Source organism: Pteropus medius, unplaced genomic scaffold, assembly GCF_902729225.1.
Source record: "Pteropus medius unplaced genomic scaffold, Ma_sr-lr_union100, whole genome shotgun sequence".
NCBI lineage: Eukaryota > Metazoa > Chordata > Mammalia > Chiroptera > Pteropodidae > Pteropus > Pteropus medius.
Window position 1 is genome coordinate 3,275,279 of NW_024345601.1, and position 24,868 is coordinate 3,300,146.

Sequence of the window (24,868 nt, forward strand, 5' to 3'; positions counted from 1 at the left end):
TCTACCTCCCCAGGCCTAGAGTGTTCCTCTGGCACTCTGGGACCCCACCTAAATGGTCCTCTGGCCTGCCTGGGTCTTTCTCACCTGACTGGAGGGCAGATCACTCTGGGTCCTCTCTGGCCATGTGTGACTCTATTTCCTATGCAAGGTGCTGAGATCTGGAATCTGCTTCCCATCACTTTCGACTTGTGGTGCTTCCCAGGTAAGGATCCCCTCTCCTCTAGAACTCTCCATCTTCCACATCCTTAGTTTTTGCTCACCCCAGATGCCCTGGACTCTCCAGTCTACATCTTTGATCACAAGTTACCTGTTTGCCTACCCACTCTTCAAGTCCAGCTCAACTAAACCTCCCAACCAGACTGCCTTCTCTGCACTCACACAGCACATGGCATAGACCATGGCCAGCACTTAGCATGAGGCAGGAGCTATCTATAAATGGGCCTCACCACGGGACAGTGGGTTCCTGCAGGCTGAAACTGTATCTCGGGCTTCTAGAAGAGTTCAGCCCAGCACTCCCATATTGCAAGGGCTCGTAAATGCTCTATAGATAGCAGAGTACAGGAAATCTGTACTTAGCTCCTTGCAGCTTTAAATCATGCATTCATCTGTTTCCTGCTGGCCAGCAAAATGCTACAGGTTAGCCTTGGAAGTATTTTTTTCTTACCTCCAATGATGTTCATCTAACAATTCCTGAGCATGCTAAATGTGTTGGGCACCACGGTAAGTGAAAGGGATAAAAAAGAATCGCTCATTCCTGCACTGAACAGTGCAGCTTTTGTTTCTCAATGCACCAGACACTGTACAAAGAAGCTTCTCTTGTGAGGCTCATGTCCTACTGGGGGAGCTTATATTCTCGTGGAAAAGATAACATAAGGTTTGGTCTTTGAACTTGGGGAAGGCACTGGTAGGCCCATTCTAACATGTGCCACTGCCAGATGTGCCCTCCTCCTCAGCTGAGTGTGGCTCTATACTGCACCATGTGCATGTACGTGGATGTCCCAGGCAGTGAGTTCAAGCTTCTGCACTCGGATCTTTTCCCTCTAAGTAGTGGCTCTGTGTAGGAGGCCTACACAGGCCTTGGCAGCAGGCACCAACTGTTTAGGTGGAGAATTCTGAAGTTCTACATGTCTAGAGCATGGTTTTGAAGGGGTGGATGCTGACCTTGGCCCATGGATTCCTTGCCCTGTGGTCTCTACAATGCAGGGCCCAGGACAGGGGCTAACTGTGGTATTCAATACCAATGGCAACAAAATGCTTAAGGTGCAGGCTTCTGTCCCCTCTTTAGAGAAGTGTTTAAGGGAAAATCATCCATTTTTGCCCAGTCTGCCTTCATGCCCCCTTGAAAATGAACTATCACAGACAGCAGAGGCCTGACAGGTATCCTTCGTTCATAAAGAACAAAGCAAAGCACCTTCCTCTGCCTTCAGCTGGAGTCGGAGGATGTGTGAAGGGAGGTGGGAGAAAGGGCCCTTTTGGCTGCAGGTGACAACACGATCATGGGAGGATGTAAGCTTGCACTGTTTGTGTCAAGAGTAGAAACCTCATCTCCCAGATGTCGGGGCATCAGAGTGCTAATCGCTCCCAGGGAATTCTGGATCTGACTCAGTGCCTGGGTCTCCTCAGCCTTGAAAAGGGAGCCTCCTTGGTGCTAAATGGGGCAGCTGGCATCTGTATTAATTGCTCCATGCATGTGCTCCCTGAAGGGCGGGGAGCATTGCAAAGAATCTACTTTATCATTTGGTAGTTTTAGAAAATATCTCTGCTTAAAAGAGACTTCTCATGCCTTTCCCCGCCCCCCCTAGGGGGAGGGTTGTGGGCAGCTGAGATAAGTGAGGAAAGACTTGAAGAGTTGATTGCTTTCACCATGAAGGGAATCAGGCTTAGGGCAGCTTTGGACCTGGAAAGGTTAAATATCTTGTCAGAAGCCACACGCAAAGTGAGGACAGCAGAACTGGGGTCTAAACCCATGTCAGGTTTGACTCCACAGCCTACAGTGTGCCTACTGACCTTCTCCAGGTGTGAATTGAAAAGTAAGGTCTCTGTCCCCTCCCCTTGAGTCATGGTGAGCTTGTTACTGCAATAGAGTCTGGTGGATAAGATGCTTGAGACTTCTGAGGCCTAGGAATTAAAGGCCATGGGGTTTTCTCCTTGTTCATTGTGACCCTCTGTCTCTCCCAGCCCTGGGCTGCCATGTGGAACCACACTGGAGTGGCCACATAAAGGTTCTCTCATCAACAGTCCCTGCCAAGCTGGTCCTTCTGCCACTCCAGCCCAGATACCAGGCATCGGATTGAAAAGTCCCATAAGAGAGGTTCCTCCAGCACCAGTACTCCATCCCCAGCACTAGTGTCACAGCCAGCCATCCAAATCAACCCACCCCAGGCCTGGATCCTGTGATACAGCATACCCTCTGTGCCTGCTCTGAATTGCTGACCCACAGAATCCATAAGCAACATAAAGTGGTTACTGAGTATGTCACTAAATTTGGAGAACTTGTTTCATAGCAATAAATAACCAGAATGGAATTAAGAGCATTCCAGGGGAGGACGGATACCATGGAGATATGAGAGCACACTGACGTATGTACCTAGTTGAAACTCTGGTCTAGGTCTTTCTGATTCTGCAGCCACTCCTTAGATATATCTTCACATACACATACACCCTCCCCAAACTCTCCAAACGGGGACAAGAAAAATCAAAGATGTTCAATCCACTAGGTCTGCAGATGAAGTGCTAGGGCAGTGGTAGCTATTCAGAGCCAGAACAGACTTTTACTGATCACCTACTATGTGCCTGACTCTATGTTAGTTGCCATTGTACTTAATCCACTAATTTAACAATTTTTTTTGTCCCTGCCACATGCCAAGAACAGATTGGGGAATTAAGCCATGTACAAAACAGAGTCTCTGTTTTCCTGGGGCTTACATGTGAGTGAGGCTGACAATATATAAATAATTATATAATAACATGTCAGGTAATTATCAGTGGTATGGAGAAAAATGAAGCCAGGTAAGGGGAAGACATTGGCCTTTTAGAAAGATTGGTTAAAAAACGGTTCCCCAAGAAGGTGATGTTTGTTTGAGCAGAGAGAGAGCCCATGCTTTGGAAAGAATACATACAGTACTTGTCACCTTACGAACCTGTGTCCTTGTAAGAAGAGTACATTTAGAAATCAACCCCCGCCCCATAGGGCTCAGAGGACCCCCACCAGGTATGTGAAGAAGAGGGAGGGGAGACACCTCTGTGGGCACCTCACTGCCCACCCCCCACCAGCCAGGCCTTCCATCCAGGGCCTCCAGCAGAGCCACAAGAGAGGTACTTACACAGAGCACGTGGAGAACCACCGCTCCCTGTCGTCTGTCCTCGTTGGTGAAGATGTCATTGGGGAATTCATGCAGGGCTAAGGAATGGAGAGAGAAAACCAGCTCAGTACAGATGACAGTAGTTTCCATGCTGGGGGGCTGGGATGGCATTATCGGTCCTTGTTTTAATATGGGGCCCATGAATTTGGATGAGAAAAAAATTACATCTTTATATTCACAAATCTTTGAGTAGAATGCAGTATTTTTTTCAGATAAGAAGGTAGGCAATAAATTATAGTAGTGTTGAAAGCACCTGGAACTCTGCCTCCACAATATATTTTCATGATCCATTATATATACTACTACTATATTCACAGCACTTTAGCATTAGAGTGGTTTTTAGATTGCAACTTGTGACTTAAAGTGTTAATGAGAAAATATGTGAACTACTATCCAGGCCAGCACTGGCCAAGTCAGGTGAGTTCCTGGGACCAGAGAAGGCCCTGGACAGAGTCACAAGTGCCTCAAGAAACGATCTGCATGTCTGGTGTGGTGATGCCCAGCTGCTGTAGCCAGCATACCCCTTCTCTGTGATCTTCCAAGTCTCCCTTGTGTAGGAACTGTGAGAGAGGGTATCTTTATGAATAGACCATAACTTGCTGATGTATAACTGGTATCAGCACATAGCAACAGGTACAGGGTGGAGGTGGTGGAAGGGACGACCTGGGCCCAGGCTCGAAGGTCTGTTGGGATTCTCATTCTGAGTCTAGCTTGGTGGTGCCCAAATGTTAAGATTTCCATCAGAGTTAGCTGCATTGTAACGTGCTCTTATATTAAGCATCAATTCTACCACATTAGAAGCTTCTTTGGCTCATTTGCAAAGGACATTACCAGATGACCTTGGCTGTAGAGAATGTGACTCAGGGACAGCCCTTACTGGAGACCCACTGAGCAACAGCTTCCTTTAGGGGAGGCCCCTAATGCTTATCACTGATCTCATTAGCCTCTACTTGTGTACTATACACCCAGCCTATCAATACACACATTGTAATTTCATTAAATGCTGCTTTGCTGTGGTTCTAAAGTAGTTGATATGATTGCATTAAATTTTCCTAAGAAAGAGGTCAGCCTGGGGTTGAGGAAAGGGTCCTCAATTGGGCACCTAGAAATGCGAAGCTCAGTGCCAGCACTCCCATAGCATAGCCTTTGGTGGTATGTATTTTCATCTCTCAGGGCCTCAGTTTGCTCTGAGAAATGACCTGAGGTTCCTCCTCACTGCTCCCTCTAGTCTAAGCACAGAGTATACAGTTAGTGTACAAAGAAGACACCTAATAAGTGTCACCAGGATGAAAAACTCTTAAGGGAGCAGACCCTGGACATGACTTGGGATGGGGTAGGTCAGCCTTGCCCAAGTGGCCCAACAGTTAAAGAAAACAGCTGCCAACAGCAGCTGAGCTTGTTTCTCCGAGACTGAGCAAGCTCCCCACCTGCCTGACTCAGGCTCTGGTGCCACCAACGTGCCCGGGGAAATGATGTTTTCAGAATAGCCATAGCTGTGCAAGAAGAGTGCATGGACAGGGTAGCACACTGGACTGGAAGGATGTGCCCAGAGGTTCTTTACCTCAGTTTCCTCATCTTTAAAACAAAGTGGGACTTCTAGTGCCTCCTGCAGGCTGATGGTGGTACTGATACCATCCCAGCTGCCCTCCACTAGGATGTGCTTTCTTGCACCCAAACCCAAACAAACCAGGGGCATTTCTTAGTCAAGATGTGAGCTAAGATGATTGCCTATCTTTGGGAAGCTATCATTTTCCTTGAGTTGTTGACTGGATTTTGCATAAGGGCCCAAGTGGAGAATCAGGCCTGGATTCAGATCCCACCTACACAACTCGTGGGTTATCCTTTCTCTTTTCAGAATCTATTTCCTTCATCTGTAGAATGGGTGTGTGAATGCCATCGTTGCTGGGAAAAGTGCAGACAGTGTAAAATAAATACCTCCTGCCATGCTTACTGGGCTACGTATCACTGTTCTTCAAAATTATAATAATGATGGGATGCCGGTCTTTGCATGGGGTGAAAGATGCCTTCCTTTCTGGACTTGGGGTTGAAAGCTATCTATCACCAATTCCTGCCTGCCTTGTACTGGTGTCTGTTTTTCTAGAATGGTGTTTAGTCCAAGAGAACGCATGATGCATGTGACTCCGGGTAAGGCTTCCCATGATCAGGCTGCTGGGGCCACACAGCCCATGAGACAAGCTGGGAACAGTTACATATCCGGCTGAGGGTTCCCCTGAATACCTTCAAAATCCTCAGTCTCTTTCTCTTTCTGTTCTCCCTCCACCACCACCCAGTTTTCTTTTCAGTACATCTTACCAGCCCCGGGGGGCCAGTGAAAGCAAGCAGTGCTGTTCCCATAGAAACCACAGAGCCCGAACTGAGTGGATTCCCCTTACCAAGGCAATAGCAATCAGTGGCCCTGCTCCTCTCTCTGGCTGCTTTCCTGAGGTCTGAGTTTGATGACTCTAAATGGAGGTTTGCAGGGGATGGAGAGTGTTTTCTATTTTGTTTGGAAAAAACAAACAAACAAACAAAATCCCAAACCTGCAGCAGGGACATTCAGGGCATCTTTAGACACATAAATTGCATATTGATCAAATAGAACAGCCCAAGATGAAGATCAACACATTCAAAAGCCTAGCTCCCTTAGCACTCTGAGAAGAAGGAATCTGAGCCTCGGCAACTGTCAGAATGTTGGCTCTCATCCCAGAGCCTTTCATACCAAAATACCTAGTGCACTTGATTGACTGGCCTCTTGAAGACTGCCCCAAGAACCCTGGGTGCTAATACAGCCCAGATCCTCCCCTGCAGTGAAGGGTGACTTCACATTTCTGTTTTAGACACTTTCATATGTCATGGTGCTCCTCCCATAAAGCCTGCTGCTCCCTCTTCTGCTGGCATGAATGTTGGGAAAACCAACCTGCCAGCAAGGTGTGGTACTAGCCTCCTATGAAGTCTTCCTGACTCTTTTTGTGGACTTCTTGCACTGGGCGAGTACCCAAAAATGATATTCCAACCAAACTGCAGTCATTTGTTGCCTGTGTGTACCTTCGACTAAACTATACTGAGAATTCCTAAGGACAAGAACTTTTTTTTCTCCATGGCCAGCACCCACCAGGCCAGGGTCCATGAAAGAGAATGATAAATACCAAGTGAATACAAGTACGAATGAACTCAGAGGGTTTTTTATCCCAGGAGATGGCTTTTGTATAAACACAAGACACAATTATTGGCTGAGAAATGACATTGGAAGGGACACTCCAGTAAACTCCCCAACAACTGGATTGCAACTTGGGTGGCCATTCAGGCTATTGACAAATACCCCATTTCTCCTTGTTCCAAAGACCTGGAAAGAGTACACTCTGGGCCCCCTTCAAGGCTAGGTGGGGCCAGGCAACTTGCTTTGGTTAATGAAATGGGAGCAAAACAACATGTGTAATATTTCCAGGCAGGCTTTAAAAGCCAGTGCCTGACCTTGTATTTTCTTGTTTAAGCGTTCATGGAAATGTATGTCAGGGTGAATCTTCCATCAGCCTGGATCCCTGAGTGGCTGATATACAATTCCAGCCCCTGATACACACATTTTGTACATGCAACATAAGTAAAAAAGAACATTTTTATTCTTAGCTCCTGAGATTTGGGGGCTGTTTGTTACCCAGCATATTCGTGCCCACCTTAAGTAATGCAATAACTAATATGGTCCTTAGCTTTGTGACAGAATTATGCCTTGCAACGATTTTTGGTTTCTTCTGTCTTCTCCACTAGACTGGTGGTTAAGGTTTGAGAAAATTTATTCTCCTCTGTATTCCCAGCACCTAGCTAAGTGCCCAGCATAAAAGAGTCACTTAATGAGTGTTCGTTGATCAAACATACACATTTGTCATAACTAAAGGCCCATGAACAAAATTATCCACCAAAAAAATCTGCATGAGAGAAGATACAGTCACACCTTAATTTTCTAAATATTTAGTCTCTGGAAAAGTTTCAGAGACATTTCAGTGCTCTTCTTCTTACACTCAGTGAGGTCCAGCAAGCCATAGGAATGCAAGAGGAAGAGTGTTTGGCAATGGGAGACTGCAGGGTGTCCTGGGGGAGCTGTAGCCTGCTGGGACGTCATCTCATTCTAATGCCTATGTCTTAACATTGGAAAACTTATTAACAAATCAATCATGTGCAAAAAATACATACTTATTTAGCCCTTACCATTCACCGGGTACCACACTCAGCCCTAGTTACAGAAAGAACAAGGATGCACAGTCCTGATCACTGAGGAGTTACAAGTTGAGTGGATGAAAGGTTAGGCGGGGGCAAAGGAACCCTCAACTCTCTCTGAGATCATTCTAATAATTTAAGCATCCTAAATTTAAGGATGGAACTGATAATTATCGAGTGCTGTACATACACATTTATTGCTTTTTCATCGTTTCTATGTGATAGAGGGCATTATCCCCAATTTACAGACAAGTAAACCAAGGCACAAAGAAGGCAAGTAACCAGTCCAAGTTCACTAGATGGTAGTGGATGAGCTGAGATAATAACTGGGGATGACTTTCTAGCATGTTGATTCCTCTGTATTAGGAAGGGCAAATTGACCATTTTTTTTCCTTTGACTTTTAAAGGCACAAGTCCTCTTCAAAAGCCAGAAACAAAGTTCTGGATTGAAATGGATCGATGTGTGCATGGAAACAAGATCATGAACAGCATCTTTGTAAAGAAGGATGTCACCACAGGTCATGGTACCCAAAAGCCTCAAGTCAGGGCTCATCAAACTATCAACCAAAGAGTTATTACTAGTCAAATTTGCTGAGAAAGATTGCTTCAGCCCAATGCTTATGCAGTGACATTTGCTTACCACAGGCAGCCAGGGTTTTAAAAGAGCCTGTAATCTGTATTTGAAGCCCTCCATCCTCACTTACTAGTTCTGTGATCTTGGGGAAATTTCTTAACCTCTTTCAGTCTTAATTTCTTAAAGAAAACAATATCAGTTTACGTGGTTATTATGGGGATTAACTGTGATGATACTTATGAAATATGTAGTACCTAGAATCAGGTAAGTAATTATCAAATGCTAGCTCCTTTTACTTTATTAAATAATGTAGAAAGAAATATGGACAAAGGGTATTTCCTGTGACATCAATGCCCTGCCCACATTCCTGGGGTTTCACCACATTCATGCAAAGCAACTGCCAGCACTTGTATCTCTTTGCCTTAGGACTTTCTACAAAGTTGAGAAAGGGTGCTCTGTATGGAGACTGCAGGCTGGATATGCTGAAGAATTAGTATGGCTCTTTCCCCCAGGAGAAACCCTCAACTAAAGTCTAATGAAAAGTGGTTGTATAAATGCTCCAGCTCCCTCCCTATTTGGGTCAGATAACTCTGAGGTGTGTTCTGCACTGTTTGAACAAGTTCTCAGCAGGATTATGCTCTAATTATCCACAATGATAACTGGCTTTATAACACTCCTTTGAGTGACTGGCTTTCCTTCCCTGTCTCAATTCTGTACTCTCATATCTGGATTATATCCCAAATAAACCTGTACTTAAGTCTGTCTCAGAGCCTACTTCTGGAAAACCCAAATTTAGACAAGGGGACCTAGGTATTTTGCATTTTTGTACCCCTCCATTTCAACAAAGTTTAGATTTTCCAGCAAAGGAGTCATCCATATATTCAGGTGAATTCTCACTCCCCTAATAATGGCAACAATCTTCAAAGGCCTCGATTCCATGCATTTATGGAGAAATGATGCGTCCTGCATTGTCAATAGAAGCACAGAATCCCCCCACTCCTGAATGAAGGTTGGGAGACTGTCTATGCCCCTTTTTCATGGTGCTGAAATTGATCCAACACCCATGAGAAGTTCTTTGATTTCCACTTCAGAGGTCTTTTTCTCACGTCCATATTGGCAGAAGACTTTAAACAATCATGCCATGAGCTTTTCTCCTAGATAGTAACAGACATTCTTTGCAACTAAAGAACCCCAATCATCAGTTACATAGACTTTTGGCCTGGCAGGGCACTGAAATGTAATTTGATGAACTAGAAACAAATTTCGTCTTCAATGATAAAATGCCATGGCATCAGTGCTGCTCATGGCTCTGAGCCAGCAGCTACTGTAGAAAATATAGTGATCCCATGAATAATGTAGTGGTCTCAGGCCACAAACATGGCAGTGGATAGAAGGAGGCCTATTTTCAGGGGCAAGAGCTTACAACTTGCATTCGTTGCCTATGTAGGATTACCATGGTTGTGGCACTAATGAATTTTCATTAAAGGAAATAAAATATTTATGGTAAATAGCTCTGTGATATTCAGAACTTTATGGCACTCTTGGATTGCTCTGTTCTTCAAAATGTCCCTTGGTGCCAACATCAGAAACAGAATGTTTAGATGGATGACAGGGGTCTGACTCAAGTGCTATATCTCTTAAGCTCTTAAGTCTGCTTACTGATCTAGATAAATTCAGACCAACATACTGATGTACGCTCCTTAAGAGGACACTCACTGGTTAGAAGGAACATCCATTCCTTCTCAGCACCTTTGGGGAGGATGAGGTTACCTAAAAAACTTTCTTAGAAAAAATGCAATTAGAATAGTCCTTTTTGAATAGGCCTTTCTGAATGGGGCCTTGAATGGGGCTCTGTGTGGTATACCATCATGACCTGTTAACAGTGTTTGCCATAGTTATGGGAATGAGAATGGGGTATATGAGCTTCTTATTTTCCTACACTAAAGCTTTGCCGGAAAAGTCCTAAAATGAAAGAATGACTGGCACTCCTTGTGCCTGGCAATAGTGATTCCCGCAATAATTTCTTTTGATCATGATTTTCTTTTAGAGTATAATCCATTAAAAGAGGAGGGGGATTAAAAGTATTTCAATATGATTCCCCAAAGATACCAAATATAGTTGAGCAGATATATTAAGTAGTTACCCATATATAAAATATTGGTTTGAAATTTGGTCTATAATAACTAAATAAATACCTAAAAGGTACCCTCACAGCTAATTGTAGAAAGAGCTGTAAATAGATAAACTATTGGATAATTCAGTTGACAAAAGCCAAGCTCTACTTACTCTTCAGTTTAGTACTCAGCAATCTGGCTTTCCCTTAAGGAAAAAGTGAAGAAAAAAGAGAATCATTTTCCCTTTTATGTTATCACATATTAGGTATCTTTTGACCATTTATCTATGGTTTTGGGTCAAAGCACTCAAGAATCTAATTATACTTGCAACTCTTTTAAGGATAAATTTGAACTCAAGGCTTTTTTGATGGATCTCTAAGTTTGTGCATCCAAAGTCTAGATTCCAAACATCATATTACAACTCTTGGAAAACATCTGTCATTGAATATGAATAAAAATTAAGAAAAGACTATAATTAACCCCCCCAAAAAGTAATTCTTAATACATTTTTCTCCATTTTTCTTAGCCCATCGCTGGGTTCTAATGATGGCACACTATAGCTTTGAATGAGACAGACTAAATGCTTTTCACTTCCACAGTGTGTTTTGGTCTCCAATTAGGTGATGAATCGATGACAAGAACGATATCTTAAGAAGGCCATCATGCTGTCCTGTAATTAGCAGAGCAAGACTTATCATGTTTTGGAGTAGGCCAGATCAAAGCAAAGGATTTAGCATCTACTCGATGTGTGTCTAGCAATTTTTGATTGTACATTTGACTTTACAGATGATGTGTTGAGGAGACTCTGGATTCTGCTGCCTTCCTCTGAATAGTGTTGAGTTTTGTTTGAGCAGGAAGTTAAATTAGTGAAGAATCACCTCTAGCGGTGGTTTTAATATTTTTCTAATGGAAATCTGTTTTGATGATGCTCTTGGTCCCGAGATGGGGTTCTTATAGGATTTTAATAAAACGTTTGAGCTGCTTACCAAGCTCCTTTAACTTTGAGACTCAAATCCAAACTGTCTTCCCAGGGCTGGTAGCTACTGAAATCCCTATTTAGCAATTTCAGCTTCTTGATTGTTGTTTTCCATAAGCTGTTTGGAGTTTCCCCCAAAGCATGCACAGTTTAGGGGTCAATGAAAGATTTAAGGTGAATTTATACGTATGTTTTAGGGTTCCCCCTCTGTGATGCCTTCCCTTCTGGGATGTCCCTCAATTTTCACTTGCTCTGAGAGCTCCAAACTCTAATCTCTGATGCCTCAGCCTAATAAGATCACTGCTTTCTGCCTGAGCTCAAACCCTCATGCACTGCACATACTGGGGAGTTTCATTAGGGGAAAAGCCAGCTGGTGTGGCTCTCCCACAGTGTGGTGTCCTTATTTCAAGGTTCATATACTCTCTAGTCTTTGCTTACTTTTTTTGCTTTCAAAAACTTTTAAACAATTGCTTTTTTTTGGTTTGTCCAGAATTCTTAATCTAATACATTAATGCAAGACAAGCTACTCTAGTATGACTAGAAGTGAATAGTCCAGAATATATTCTAGATTAACTGCTGCAGAAAATTTATACTAAACTAAATTCACATTAAAGGTTCCCCAAACTTGCTATTAGCCATATCAAATTCTCCATGGAACTAATGCAGCCTGAAATAACGGTGTGACTGAGTGGGGAAAGTGAAGATCACTGGGATGTGCTGGTAAGACATGATGGAAAGGATAGGAAGTAATCTAATTTTATCTAACATATAAATAAACAAAGGATTGAATAGAAAGAGCACTCAGTACAAGAGATTACAGGAAGGGATGCTGCAGTATTCTACAGCCCTCAACTACAACTATTTCAAGGTCAAGGCAATCCAAAGAAGCATCTATGGAAGTTCTGATGTCTTCTGATAGGTGATGCCTGAAGTCTCAGAGGCAGGAATGTGTGTTAGGAGGCAAAATGATATTGGAAACCAGTTTCAGACAAGTGAGTGAAATTGTGTTTTGCTTTCTTTTGGAGTCTAGAAGTTCTCTTACATGTTTCCATAAGTGTCAGATTTCGATGTCCCACATGAAGTTGGCAAATTGAAATTCACAGCAATAAAGGTAGGTGTTTAATAAATGCTTTTCGGGTCCAGACAAATTTGTGAAGCTTTAGAAATAAGAAAGGTAGCCATCAAATAAAACTTTGACTAAATTTGGCCATTATCTCAAGCACATAAAAGTATTAATGATCAATTAAAAAAAAGTGAAGGAAAATTCTGCTTAGTTCCTGAAATAGTTGAGATCAAAATAATAAATACCACGACTTGTGTTCAAAGTAAAGAGACTCAAAAAAATACGTAGAGGGAATGGCAGTAACATAAACTTTGTGATGTAACAACTAGGCCATCATGTCACAGAGGCCAGATGCAAATGATCAAATGAAAGGAAGACCCCCTCACCATCCCCACTGCCCAAGGACTGGTTTAACATGTCCTTCAAGATGCTGGTGTGCAGCTTATCTGGCGTGCTGGACAGTGAGTTCCTGTAGTGGGTGTGGTAAAATGACTTAGCAGACTTTCGAGGAGTGGAAAAGAAGTTCATAGCATTACTTCCTTTGATTTTTTTCTCACATAAACATTGAATTTCAGGCACTTCATATAGATGGAGAAAGTCTATTAAAATAATTCTTTCAAAACATGACCCTTTCAATGTTTGAGGTACATGGTATTTTGGAAGGTAGGGATAAAAATAACTTTATGTATTTTGGAAGGTAGGGATACAAATGAGTTTATTATTCTATGAGAGACTACAATATTTAAGTTTTATTGCAGAGCTCATATAACTAGAATCAGACTATCAAACTTATATGCATCAAAATCTCCAATCACCCAAGTAACACTAGATGAGTAGATAGGCAAAGGGGCTGCTTCTCGATCTAAAGATGGAGGCAGCAAACCCTATGGGGGTCCTGGACTGAGGAAACAAGGTCCCACCAAATTGCTTCCAAGAGGCCAGTTGTCAAGTGCCCAGAGGTGGGAGGGTTGGCAAGAGCAGCAGCATCTTTCCCTGAATCTAAGACACAGAAGCAAATCCAGTGGCTTATTCTCAGTGATTCAGGCAAATGGTTCTTTATAAGGATACAAGATTCCTCTGAGAAAGATTCAAGGACCAAAGAGGCTCTGATTTCTTTATGATTACAGTTGCATCCCATAATGAAAGAAAGCTTTTCAGGACACAGATATGCACACAGATGTTTCCCAATCAATTTAATTCAAAGATAAATGGCACAGTTGCTATGTGTACCATGTTGGTCTAACTCCAGCAGAGAATAACTAGAGAGTATAAAACACAGCCTTGCCCTCTTGGAGTTTACAGTGCAGCTGGGGAAGCCAGATTTAAGTGTACAAAAACACAAAGTGGCGGATGGTAGAAGGCAGGCTATATCCCAAGACATATGCACACACATATATATTTATGTGTACACTCAGTATGTATATTATACATATCAATTGCTGCATAATAACTACCCCAAACATAGTGGTTTAAGACAACCATAATGCTTTTTATGATGTCTTATATTTCTGGGGGCTGACTGGAGTCAGTTAAGTGGTCTTTACTCAGCCGCTCATGCAATTGCAATGACACAGTGGTTGGAAATGGATAAGTGAAGGCTCATTCACTCATTGCCTTTCTGGTACCTGTGCCGGGGAGGCTCAAACACTAGGGGCTGGAACTGCTGGGGCTCCTTGACCCCTCTCTTTATCTCAGTGTGGTCTGTACATGTGGACTTTCCTCAGGGTTTCTTTACATGGGAACTTCTCACTTGGTGGTTCAGAGATACAAGGCACATTTTTCAAGACGGAGAGTGAGGAAGAAGTTGTATGGTCTTTTATGACCTAGCTTAGAAGTCATGCAGAGATTTTTCCACCATTTTCTGTTACTTGGGGTAGTTAAAAAGGGTCTGGCCAGCCTCAAGGAAGAGGGAGAGTAAACTCTATCTTTTGATTTTGGGTGGGGAAAGAAAAAGATTCTGGAGGAACACATTGTCTTGGAGTTATTGCTGTGACCATTTTGGAAAAAGCAATCTGCCACCATTTACCTCTATCCAAAATAACTATATTTATGACTAATCTATATCTATTAATGTGTATCAGATAGTGAGTGGTATTTGGAGTCAGGAATAAAAGTATCAACCTGAGCCAAAGCAGTGGGTAAAGACAGCAGTGGGTAAGTCAGACCTTAGTGGAGTCTTGAAGAAGGGAGGGCCTATGTAGCTATAGAGGCGGCATTCCAGGTGGACTGGAGGCAGAGACAAAGATGTGGAGGTGGGAAGAATCAAAGCTGTTCTGTGTTCTAATGAGGTGGATACTCTTCAATGCACTTCTCCTTCAACAAACAGCCAAGGTCTCCAGTGGAAAGTCATAGCTTATCCCTTACATGATCTTCCTGATCCTCATGACAACCCTGACAACTCTGTGTATTACAGAGGAGGAAACTGAGGCCCAGTTCACAAAGCAAGTATGATCCTGGAGCCAGGTCTTCTAAGTCAAGCACCCTTTCTTCTACACCACAGTAGTCTCTCGGGAGTCAATATTAGGGCTCAGCTCACATTTTTCCCCAGGCTCAGAGAGATTAAGCACCTGTTTATGCTTTTTCTCCCTAAAGCAAAGACTTAACTCAGAATCTAAAAAAGCATGTGGTATTGCATTGAATTTCATGACACATTAGAACCCAGAATGGGACTCAAAACTAAAATTAGCCAGTTTTCCTGATTAGCCTAGGGCAAGAGGAACATCATCCTGTGGGTAGGAACAGTTTCCTAGCTACTTCCATCCAGAAAGGGACTGGCTTGGAGTTCCTGCACTTATTTAAGTGCTGAGAATGTCTACCCGCATCTTGACATTTGTCACAGGCTAAGAATGAACTATGAGTTAACTCAGATTCTCCTGTTACCTGAGATACATCTGATGGGAAGCATTTTGACACTTTTGTATCAACTTTGTCTGTGCTCCAGGGCCCCATTTAATCATCTGCTCATTTTATGGCTATAGGGTGTACCCCAATGTCTGCTTGGTATGTCAGGACCCACAAGGATAAGGCAGAAAGAGTTGGAATTGGGGCTCCTGAAAGATCCCAACTTACAAAAGAGAAAGATCCCAACTTACAAAAGAGTAAGGTTTAGACAGCATGGAAGAAGTGGCCTGGTGTAGTTATTGCTTCTGTAAACTCCTCCGAAAGTTGCTAGGAGGGAAGTGAAGCATCCTCATCTGTGCTCCACCTGCCTTCCCTCAGGTCCCTCTACTACTTTCCTCATGCCAGCTCCAGGGTGCTTTCACACCCAAGAGCCAGCACGCAGGGCTTCCTTGAGCTGAAGAGCCAACTTTGAGCCTCTGCTCGATTCTGCACCTTGCTGCTCCCTCCTCCCTTCCTGTCCCACTGCTCACTCTCCTACCAGCCTTTCCAGGGAGCACTGTCAAAATCACTTTCACATGAACGCTCATGCCAGGCTCAGCTTCTTGGAACCCAGGCTAGCCCAGGAACCACACAAACACTGCTTCTTCCGCAAACATTCCCTGGATCATCCCAAAAGAATCCTGCCCTAAATCACTACAGAGATTGGGATCCAGACCACATGCGTGCAAGCTAGAGGCTGGGCGGTGGGTAACAGCTTGTTCTCTGTACCCCTGGGTATGGGTATTGCATTCCATACTTTCCCTTTAAATGACAGGGTCCCAAGTGAGCCACACACATCACTCGTCAGCCCATCAGTTCCTAAAGGGCCTATCTGTGCTCAGTGGATGAGCACTTTTTATGTTAAGATTCCAGTGTGCCTACGAGTCCTTGCTGCATGTAGATGGGCTGGCTGTGTTTAGTATGGAATGATGCGAGACTGGACTTGCTCTGAGATGTTGTCGGCAAGCAGGGATGCAGGACAGGGGTGAGGCAGGGAGTGGAGCAGCCACAGGAACAACTGCCCGTGGCCAAAGGTTCCATTTCCGGTGCCAGCTGATGGGAGCCAGGGGTGTCCCAGGGGCACGTCTGACTTGTCTGAACTGAGAGGAAGCAGGGAGATAGGTCATCTCTCAGCGTTTTCACTGGTCTTGAACATATTCCAGACATTTCTATGTTCTCCTGTCACATCATTTTTAAAGATCTTGTTTTTATTGAAGCTCAGATCCAAATAGCCAAACAGAGTAGAATTTGTGGTTATGTCTTGTTTTGTTGGAAGCAGGAACAAACTCCAGTGACAACAGAAGCCTCACCTCAAATCTGGGGTGTTGTGGAGGAGCTGGATATCAGAATCTCATCGTATGAAAGAAAATGGCAACTTGGGTTTGAGAGTGAAAAGGTTGTATTATTGGTGACCATTTCCAGATAACAGAAAGGCAAGCATGCGAGAAGTGAGTAGAGTCCTGAGAACGCCTTCTACACAAAAGTTGTGCACCGCACACAGCTTGGCCAGCCTCGCCTTTCCTGGGGGAAACTACAATGCCATAAAATGAATGAAATAGGCTCTTTTTATGCTCTCATTTTTAACAAGCCTGGCTGAATAGCTGAATGGCTATGTCCACTGCTGACAGTGCTGTATACAGGGGAGGTCGGTAATATCTGACCACCAATGTTAGCTTATGTATCCACCCCACTTCCATCTCTCTATAAAACATGTCTAAAAAGTGGTAAAGTATAATGGCTTGGAAAGGAAAGTGAACTTCTGGTGGTTCCTCTTAAAGGTGACAAAAACGTGTAGTTTGATCACACCCAATGGCTTGGAAAGGAAAGTGAAGTCAAGAGGACAGCAGGGTGACGTGCACCACCGTAGTGGATGTCATTGGTGCCTGCTTAGCTCCCCTTCACTGGGCTGGTGTGCCCGCCTCCCAGTGCCGTGATTGCTGTCTGCTAATGGCTCAGACTGCATTTTTCTCCTGAGAAGTGCCCTCGGCCAATACTTGCTATCTCACCCTAAATGTCTGGAAGATTAAGTCCTCCCTCCAAGAATGGTGTGCAGTCAATCTCCTGGCTCAAGGTAAAATAACTTCGTGGTGCCACTCTCTCCCTGTGGGTCCTGCGAGACTAGGCTGAAGCCAGCTTGCAGCTGAGAACACATCTTGTGACTCCTCCTGCCTGATCCCACTTTTCTCACTCCCCTTTTCTGAGAATTCTCCATCAATAAATCACCTGCACAGAATCTACCTTGGGGGCCCCACCTGAGCCAACCCCTTGAGTAGGCTTTTGTTCTCAGGTTTCCAGGAGAATGAGGCATCTCACTGAAATGTAAAATGCACAATGGCTGGGAGAGGTGAGCCCTGGTGTACTCAAGGATGACCAGAGCAAACTTTGCCTCTTTTAATCCATCCATATTACTGCAGCCCAGAGCTGGACCAGTGGTTCTATCTCTTTCTGTTCCAAGCTAAGCCCCAGGCCTGAGAAAAGCTGTTGTCTAAGCTGTGTGCCATGGAAATTGAATGAGAGTAGGGAGCCAGATTCAGATGCGGCACCAGGAAACAGTTTTGCTCTCCCTGCCCCCACCCAAACACCCATGAAACAGTTAAAACTGGGCAGGATTTCCTTCTTTTAAATCTCCCTCCAAAGTTTGGAGAGGGACTCTGGGAAGATTTTATATTTTAATAAGAAATTTATTTTCCAGATGATTCCATCACTTGGAAGGTAATGAGTTTAGATAAAACCAGGCCTCCCTGTTGAGACTTTCCAAAGATTCACATTCTCAATGCTTTCTTTGGCTAATTTTGAACCTCTTGTATACTGAGCTTGGTACTGAAGGCGTACTTCTGTACTGAAGGACTCCCGACTTGACTTCTGGAGGGAGAAGCTGCTCTCTTTCATGGCAAGAGTTAAAATGTGCAAAAAGTGTTCCACACATGGCTGAATTGAATGGGAGGGGCTGCAGAGGGGCTGCCCCAGGGTTTAAATATTCAGATAACACTAGGCAGCATCTCTGATTGTCACTGAAGGCCTGGTGTCCAAGACTGAGAGGCATAAACTGATGCTCATGGAAAGGAAGATCAGCAACCACTGGCCCTCTCTCACTCCATGAATTTCTACACCCCAGGCCCCTGGGAGGCCGTTGGGTTCCACCCAGAAGGCACATGAGCTATTTTAACTTGGAATGCGGCAAGCTAGGCCAAGGGAACCAAAGCCAAGAGATAAAGTATACAGAATGCACAGCCACTAGAGCTTTCCCCACCACAAACTAGGTCTCTTCTGAGGACTCTTAAGAGGCAGGCAGCATAGTGGTCTCAGCAGTATGCCTAGAGAGTCAGCCGCATTTCAGTGTTTCAGGGTGGGGAGGGCTAAACCATTCCCTCAGGGGTGGTGCAGGAGTAAGCAGTTGACATGACAGATCCATTCCTTATACTGGTTCCCTAACTCAGACTCCTGACCCCCTCATAGTGTTCCTATTTTCTGATTCATCTACTTTCCCTAAGAAACTCCCAGATTCTCTCTCTCTTTCTCACCCCTCCACCCACCCCCTTACATTCCATAAATGCTTCACATTTCCAGACTATTCTACACTTTTATCCTCAACCTGGTCCTAAGAGTGCAGCAAATGGTCAGAAAATGCTGGTTGAGGGAGTAGATGCATGACTATTATATAGCATGGTTTTAGTACTTGGTTTATTTATTCGATAAAAATTTTGGAGGACCTATTCTGCACTAGGCGCTGTGGTCATCTGAAAGTAATGAGGCAACGTTAACCCTGTTTGATTGTCTTTCTCTTTCTCTCTCTCTTTTTTAATACATCACTCCATCACGTGTGTCTTACAAAGTACACAGTGGACTGTGTTCCGTGGTTTTTAGGTCCTCCCAACCAAGATGTCAGTAATACGATCTGGGATGGCAACTGCTGACCCACAGGGACAGGAATAAGAATCATTGAGAGAGCCAACAAAGAAATGACTCTCACCTGTAATGCCCTCCCATCCATCTGGTCATCTGGTCAGCTGGTGCTGATTCCTATTATGGCGAAGAGGCCAGAACCAACCATTTAATTCTTAAAGCTACCTGCCAGACCCACCAGCAACCTCAGAGTCCAGAAATAATTCTACACATAGAGTCAGACACTGGCAATCAGAAATATAAAACATTATTGGAAAGATTAGGAATGCCATACTTTAAAAAAATAATAATATTGCTATGAGCATCCCTAAACACATGCACACATCCTAGTGCCCATATACTAGAGTTTCTCCTGGAGAAGAGTAGAAGTGATAGGTTGTAGGGCATGTAAATGTTCAAGTTCACAAGATAATTCCAAATGGTATTCAAAGTGATTGTGCTTATTTACAATCCCACCAACAGTACATAAGAGTTGACGTTGATGCACATTCTAACATACATTTGGTGATAACAGATTTTAAGATTTTTGCCTAACTAGTTAATGTAAAATGATATCTTATTGTGGACTGAGTTCACTTTCCTGATTATTAATGAGGTGGAGAATTCTTCCCTCTGTTTATTCGCAAGTTAGATTTTCTTTTCACTGGAACACCAATTTTTATCTTTTGGCCATTTATCAATTGGGTTGTCTTCTTAATGATTTGTAGGAGGTCTTTATATTCTGGATACTAGTTCTGTATTGGTTATATGTTTAACATATATATCCTCCCAGTTTGTATCTTATTTTTCAATAAACAAAAGTTTTAAATTTTGATGTAGCTACATACATCAATCATCTTAGGAATGAATACCTTACTCTTAATTGCTCCTTAAGTTATAGGGCTGCTGAAAGCCATTGCTGTGGTTGGATGGCACTTAGAGAATGGGGCGTGTACATGGTGAGAATGTCCAGAGTGGGCTCTGTGTTTCCAGAGATATGTGAAAAGATGTTGGGTCATATGAGAACAAACTTTGGGGAAAAAAGGTTAATATATAATGTGTGTTTTCATGTTATTATAAAAATATCTGTTTTAATTTAGGAAAGATATATAAAAACTCCTTTAAATATATATTATATATATATATATATATTTACTTTTATTTTTAGTTTCAAGTATACCGTACATTGGTTAGACATTTACATAGTTTATAAAACGATCCTCCTAAATGCTCTTTCTCTCCTCTAGCTCTCCACCTAGCCAATATATTAATGCCAACTGCATTCCCTATTCCATGCTCCCCACCCCCGTGACCATCTATCAACTACTAATTTGTACTTCTTTAACTCTCCATCCCTTTTTCCCAGCCCCTCAACCACCCTCCTCTCTGGTCGTCACAAGACTGTCTATATTCGTGTGTGTGTGTGTGTGTGTGTGTGAGTGTGTGTGTGAGTGTGTGTGTGAGTGTGTGTGTGTATATATATATGTGTGTACACACACACACACACACACACACACACACACACACATATATACACACATTTTATATATATATTTTATCTATATTTTAAAATGAGTGTATTTTAAGTATAAAGGAAATAGTTGTCCAGGGAGTATGTGGACATGGCAAACATGTAACTATGGGAGGCAGACAACTAGAGTAGGGCACCTTGATGTCAGAATTAAAGCGTCCAATGACAGCATTAACCTCTTGGATTCCTTTGCTCTCAGTCTGAGAAAGATGAGTAACCATGAGATCTACCATGTATTGAGTGGGTGCAAGCACCCTGGCAAATAAATGGAAATGTCATGATTGCACAGATGCAGTTTCGACTCAGAGAGGCAAATAACTTGCCCAAGGCCACACAGCTGTGTGGCAGAGTCAGATCTAAAACCCAGTTTCCTTAGACCTAGACCCCATGCTTTTAACAACAATGTTGTCCTGATTACCAGAAAACAAGCATCTGGCCCAGAGAGTAAGGAAGAACAGGTAGAATTGATTTCAAATATTCCCAAAGTTGCCCATCTGCTTAGTTGGCACTTTCAGATCTGGTGCACAGTGGACAACAGTGGGAACCCACCTAGTCCTCTTGTTTTTATGTGCACCCACCTTCATTGGGCTCCAGCTTTCCACAGCCGGCACTTAGAGGGCCCCAAAACATCTGCAGAAAAGTACAGCTAATAATATAAATGTCAGCCCTTCTTTGCCTGGGGACCCTTAACTAGTCCTTAATGGAGGAGGCCCCCTTGCCTGGTACTGGGACATCTAAGGGGCATAATTTACACTTGAGAGCCCCCCATGGGATCAGGGGAAGCCCTTGGTCAAGACTTTTATGGAGTATACATCCTCACTTTGATTCCTTCTCTTCTTCCTCCTGCTCCAATCTCTTCCCAGCAGGGTCTTAGTAATAGCACACAAATCCTCAGGGCCACTTCTGGAGAGCCCATCCTCAGGCAGTGGGAACAGAGGCATGCAGACGGATGGACATGTAAGCAGGAGGGTGGATGAGGAGTTGACAGGGTGCCCACGAGATGATGTGAGTGCCACACAAATAGTACCACCCCCCAGGGCCTAGAGAGGCCAGACAGGATAACCAGAAGTTCAGTCCTCATCAGGCTGCTTTATCCACTGAGCACAGGGTTGTCATTTCGGCCTTGAGATCATTACTGTGCTAAGGGACATGGAAGGCAGATGACACTTCCCCTTATCAATCAAGCCAGGATCATGGCAAACAAGGCAGGCAGTGCTGGGGAAGGGAGCATGCTGGGGAAACACCTCTGAAGATAAACTAGATGACTAAGAAGGGAGAGAGAACCAATGTACAGGAGAAAACAATGACCAGGAGAAAGCACAGTGAGAAGATGCGCAGGCAAAGAGCATGAAAATATTAATGCCTTTTCCTTCTCTAGATGGCCCACCCTGCTCAGATGAGGGTACTGAGGAAAGGCAATGGGTGTGATATCCCTCGTCCAAATGCAAGACTGGCAGTGAGGACCTTTCCACATTGAGAAACGGCAGGGCCAAGTTCACAAACTTAAATGATTATTACCATAAATAAGTTATTAAAGCATGGCAAAGGGGGACATTTTATTAAAATTCTACAGTTTTAAATATGAATAATATACTTTCTGCTCATCAAAAAGAAACATGGAGACATTCTGAGTATTAAAAGTGGCAACTGTATGGCTTGCCACTGGGGAGGAGAGGAGAGAAAGAATTTTTGTTAAAAGCTAGTCATTAACCTATGTAAGATTTATAGATGCATTTTTTCAACACCTCTGAGGGGAGGCAAGGAGCAAGGAGGGAGAAGGTAAGTCCCTAAGTGCCCCCTAGGCAGATCCTGTGTTGCTTCGTGCAAAGAGTACATGGAATTTCACGTCTCTCAGGAAAGTGGGGTGCAGAATAACCAAACTGAGAAACAATGTTCATTCTTAACACTAGTGTCTCTATCAAAATCCTCACCATACTCTCCTCAATCTTAATAATAGCTCTAATTATATCAATCACTGAATCATTATTGTCTTTTAGCAAAAGTCCAGGTCAAGCTCTTTCAGTGGTTCAAATATATCCTTGAAGCTTTTTTTTTTTTAAGGTAGTTAATTATGCAGATGACAATGTGGGGGCACCTGAATATCTCTTTCCCCAGAAAAGTAGGTGGTTCAGTAACAAAGAAGGCTAATGGGACCCTTGGGCCCGGATCTGTCTCTCTCTTGGGCTTTGTGGACGGAGTAGGATGGAATGTGGGCCAGGAAACACTTTCCAACTTCCGGCTTTCTCATGAGTCTGAGAAGAGTTTCTGCCACTGGGAAATAGAACAGAAGCCACTTTCTCAATTCCCGAAGGGCCAAAGGCTGTACACTAGAGAAGTGCTACCCTGGGCTCAAGGCTGAGTTCCATGTCATTACTATCCACAGGGACAGATGGGAGAAGAGCTGGCCTTTGGGTCAAGAAGACAGTTTGAGTGAATGGGCAACAGTTCATGTGGCCAATGTGGGGTCGAGAAATGTGGTTTCTGTAATCCCTGGCAGTTTTTGGAAGTTTACGAACTTAGAGGTAAGCAATTCATGATCACAAGCACAGAGAAATGATAGGAACTTTCTCTATTCCCAAAGACATTTTCTATTTCCTTCTACCTACCAAATGCCTCCAAGATCTAGTGTTGGATTCACAAAGAAACTGGGGCAACATTTAACTATGTTATTCAGTATGGTAAAGGGAATGGTGCTTTTCAGAGAGTGAGGCATCTACTGCATGTTAACATGTGGGCTGCCAATTAAAAAGACCACAGGCTATAGAGGACACTCAGTGTGAATGTTTTTCTGAACATAACTGGATTTTTCTGCCATGTTTAAAAGATAGTTCAGGACCCACAGATCCTCAGGGTCACTATTAACTCAACAATAGTTAAAACTCCACGGATAAGCACCTTAGTGTCTCTGACTAGTTGTTTCTGACCAACGGAACTCTGGGACATGCCACTTTTATTATGTGTCCAAAAGTTGTTGAGCTCATTTGAAAACAGAAATTTTTAAAAATCCTGAGAAAAATATAAATGTTTATAATAGTATCTACCAAATTTCAGTAAATGTAAATTATGAACCAAAAAACAAAGGATATGAGCCCCTGTTGCTTATATTACTATGGTGTTTACTTAATTTTCTTGAGTCATGTGCTGCTTTAATTCTGCAATCATAATTAAAATAAAATAATGTAAAATAAAATGGAATGCTTGCCTTTAAAACCTGTGATATTAACTCAGGATTCTGAAACATGAAAACCCATATGTACTGAGAAAAAAAAAAAACCTCATGGAGCCAATGGCGGTCAAGCATATTGAGAAGGAGACCTGTGCCTTTATTTATTAGTCCCCATGGATAGGACTGAGAGTCTAGTAATTCTCCATCTCATTGTGGCACAATGACATACTTTTGTTCGGGAAGTTATAGGAAGCAAGAGTTTTGAATGTATGGATTGTATAAGTCCATGTACTCGCCACAGGAATTCTAAGAGCAGCTAACATTCTATTTTTTTTCTGAGTTCAGAAAATGAAAACAGAAGGTATTCAGGTTTCTATTCTGTGATTGATCTTGGTGAGTGCAGCTTAAAGTACTCCTGTCCATTGGTACCTAGGCTGAAATGAAGTTTAGACAATTTCCTAATCCGGCTCACCCACAGAGATTTCCAAAAGGAGAAGCATCTCCTGGTGGCACCCAGAATGGGGAGCTGAGGGTCCTAGGAGTTTTCTCCTCCAGGAGGTTATTAAGCGAGTGGAGTGCAACTGCTGTTCTCACTCTCCTAGATCTTTCTCAGTCTGAAGAACAAAATGCAACCCATGAAGTTTTCTAACAAAGAATTGCCCTGTTTTTGTTTAATTTTCCACGGTAAAGAAAGAGCCCCCTTCCTAACTTCTTGGCCTAGTCCTTGAAGTGCTGAAGTCAGGAATGAGGAGGAGCAATCACTCCTCAGAGGTGAGTGGGAAGCAGAGCTGGATTAGGGGTCCAGCTCCATGCTCCAAAGCAGCTGCCTCCTGGCCTCTGCTTGGCCCAGATGAGGGAACTGAGCACTATCTGAGGTCCCATGACCACAGCCGCGACTATGGGATGAAAGCCAGAGTAAATAATAGTCATATTACATGCTAATTCTCCTCATGCTTAACATAAGGAAGTCTCCCTTGGTGATGCCTTCTCATTCCCATTAGTCTGGAGAAGGGGGTAAATGGCTAAGGGTCTTTTTGGGACATGGTGACATAAACATGCAGAAAGGGTTTTCGCTATGTCTCCCAATTTGGCTCAAATTTGAGGAAGCAAA

General features: G+C 43.3%; 1 protein-coding gene across 2 annotated transcripts in view; it reads right to left on the reverse strand.

The window, feature by feature from the left end:
* Positions 1-24,868, reverse strand: part of SLC24A3 (solute carrier family 24 member 3) — a 458,625-nt gene that overhangs the window by 187,426 nt on the left and 246,331 nt on the right. For both annotated transcript variants that reach the window (XM_039874396.1, XM_039874397.1), the window contains exon 3: positions 3,324-3,400. In XM_039874396.1, the coding sequence (XP_039730330.1) occupies positions 3,324-3,400 (77 nt within the window). The remainder of the gene's footprint in view (positions 1-3,323; positions 3,401-24,868) is intronic.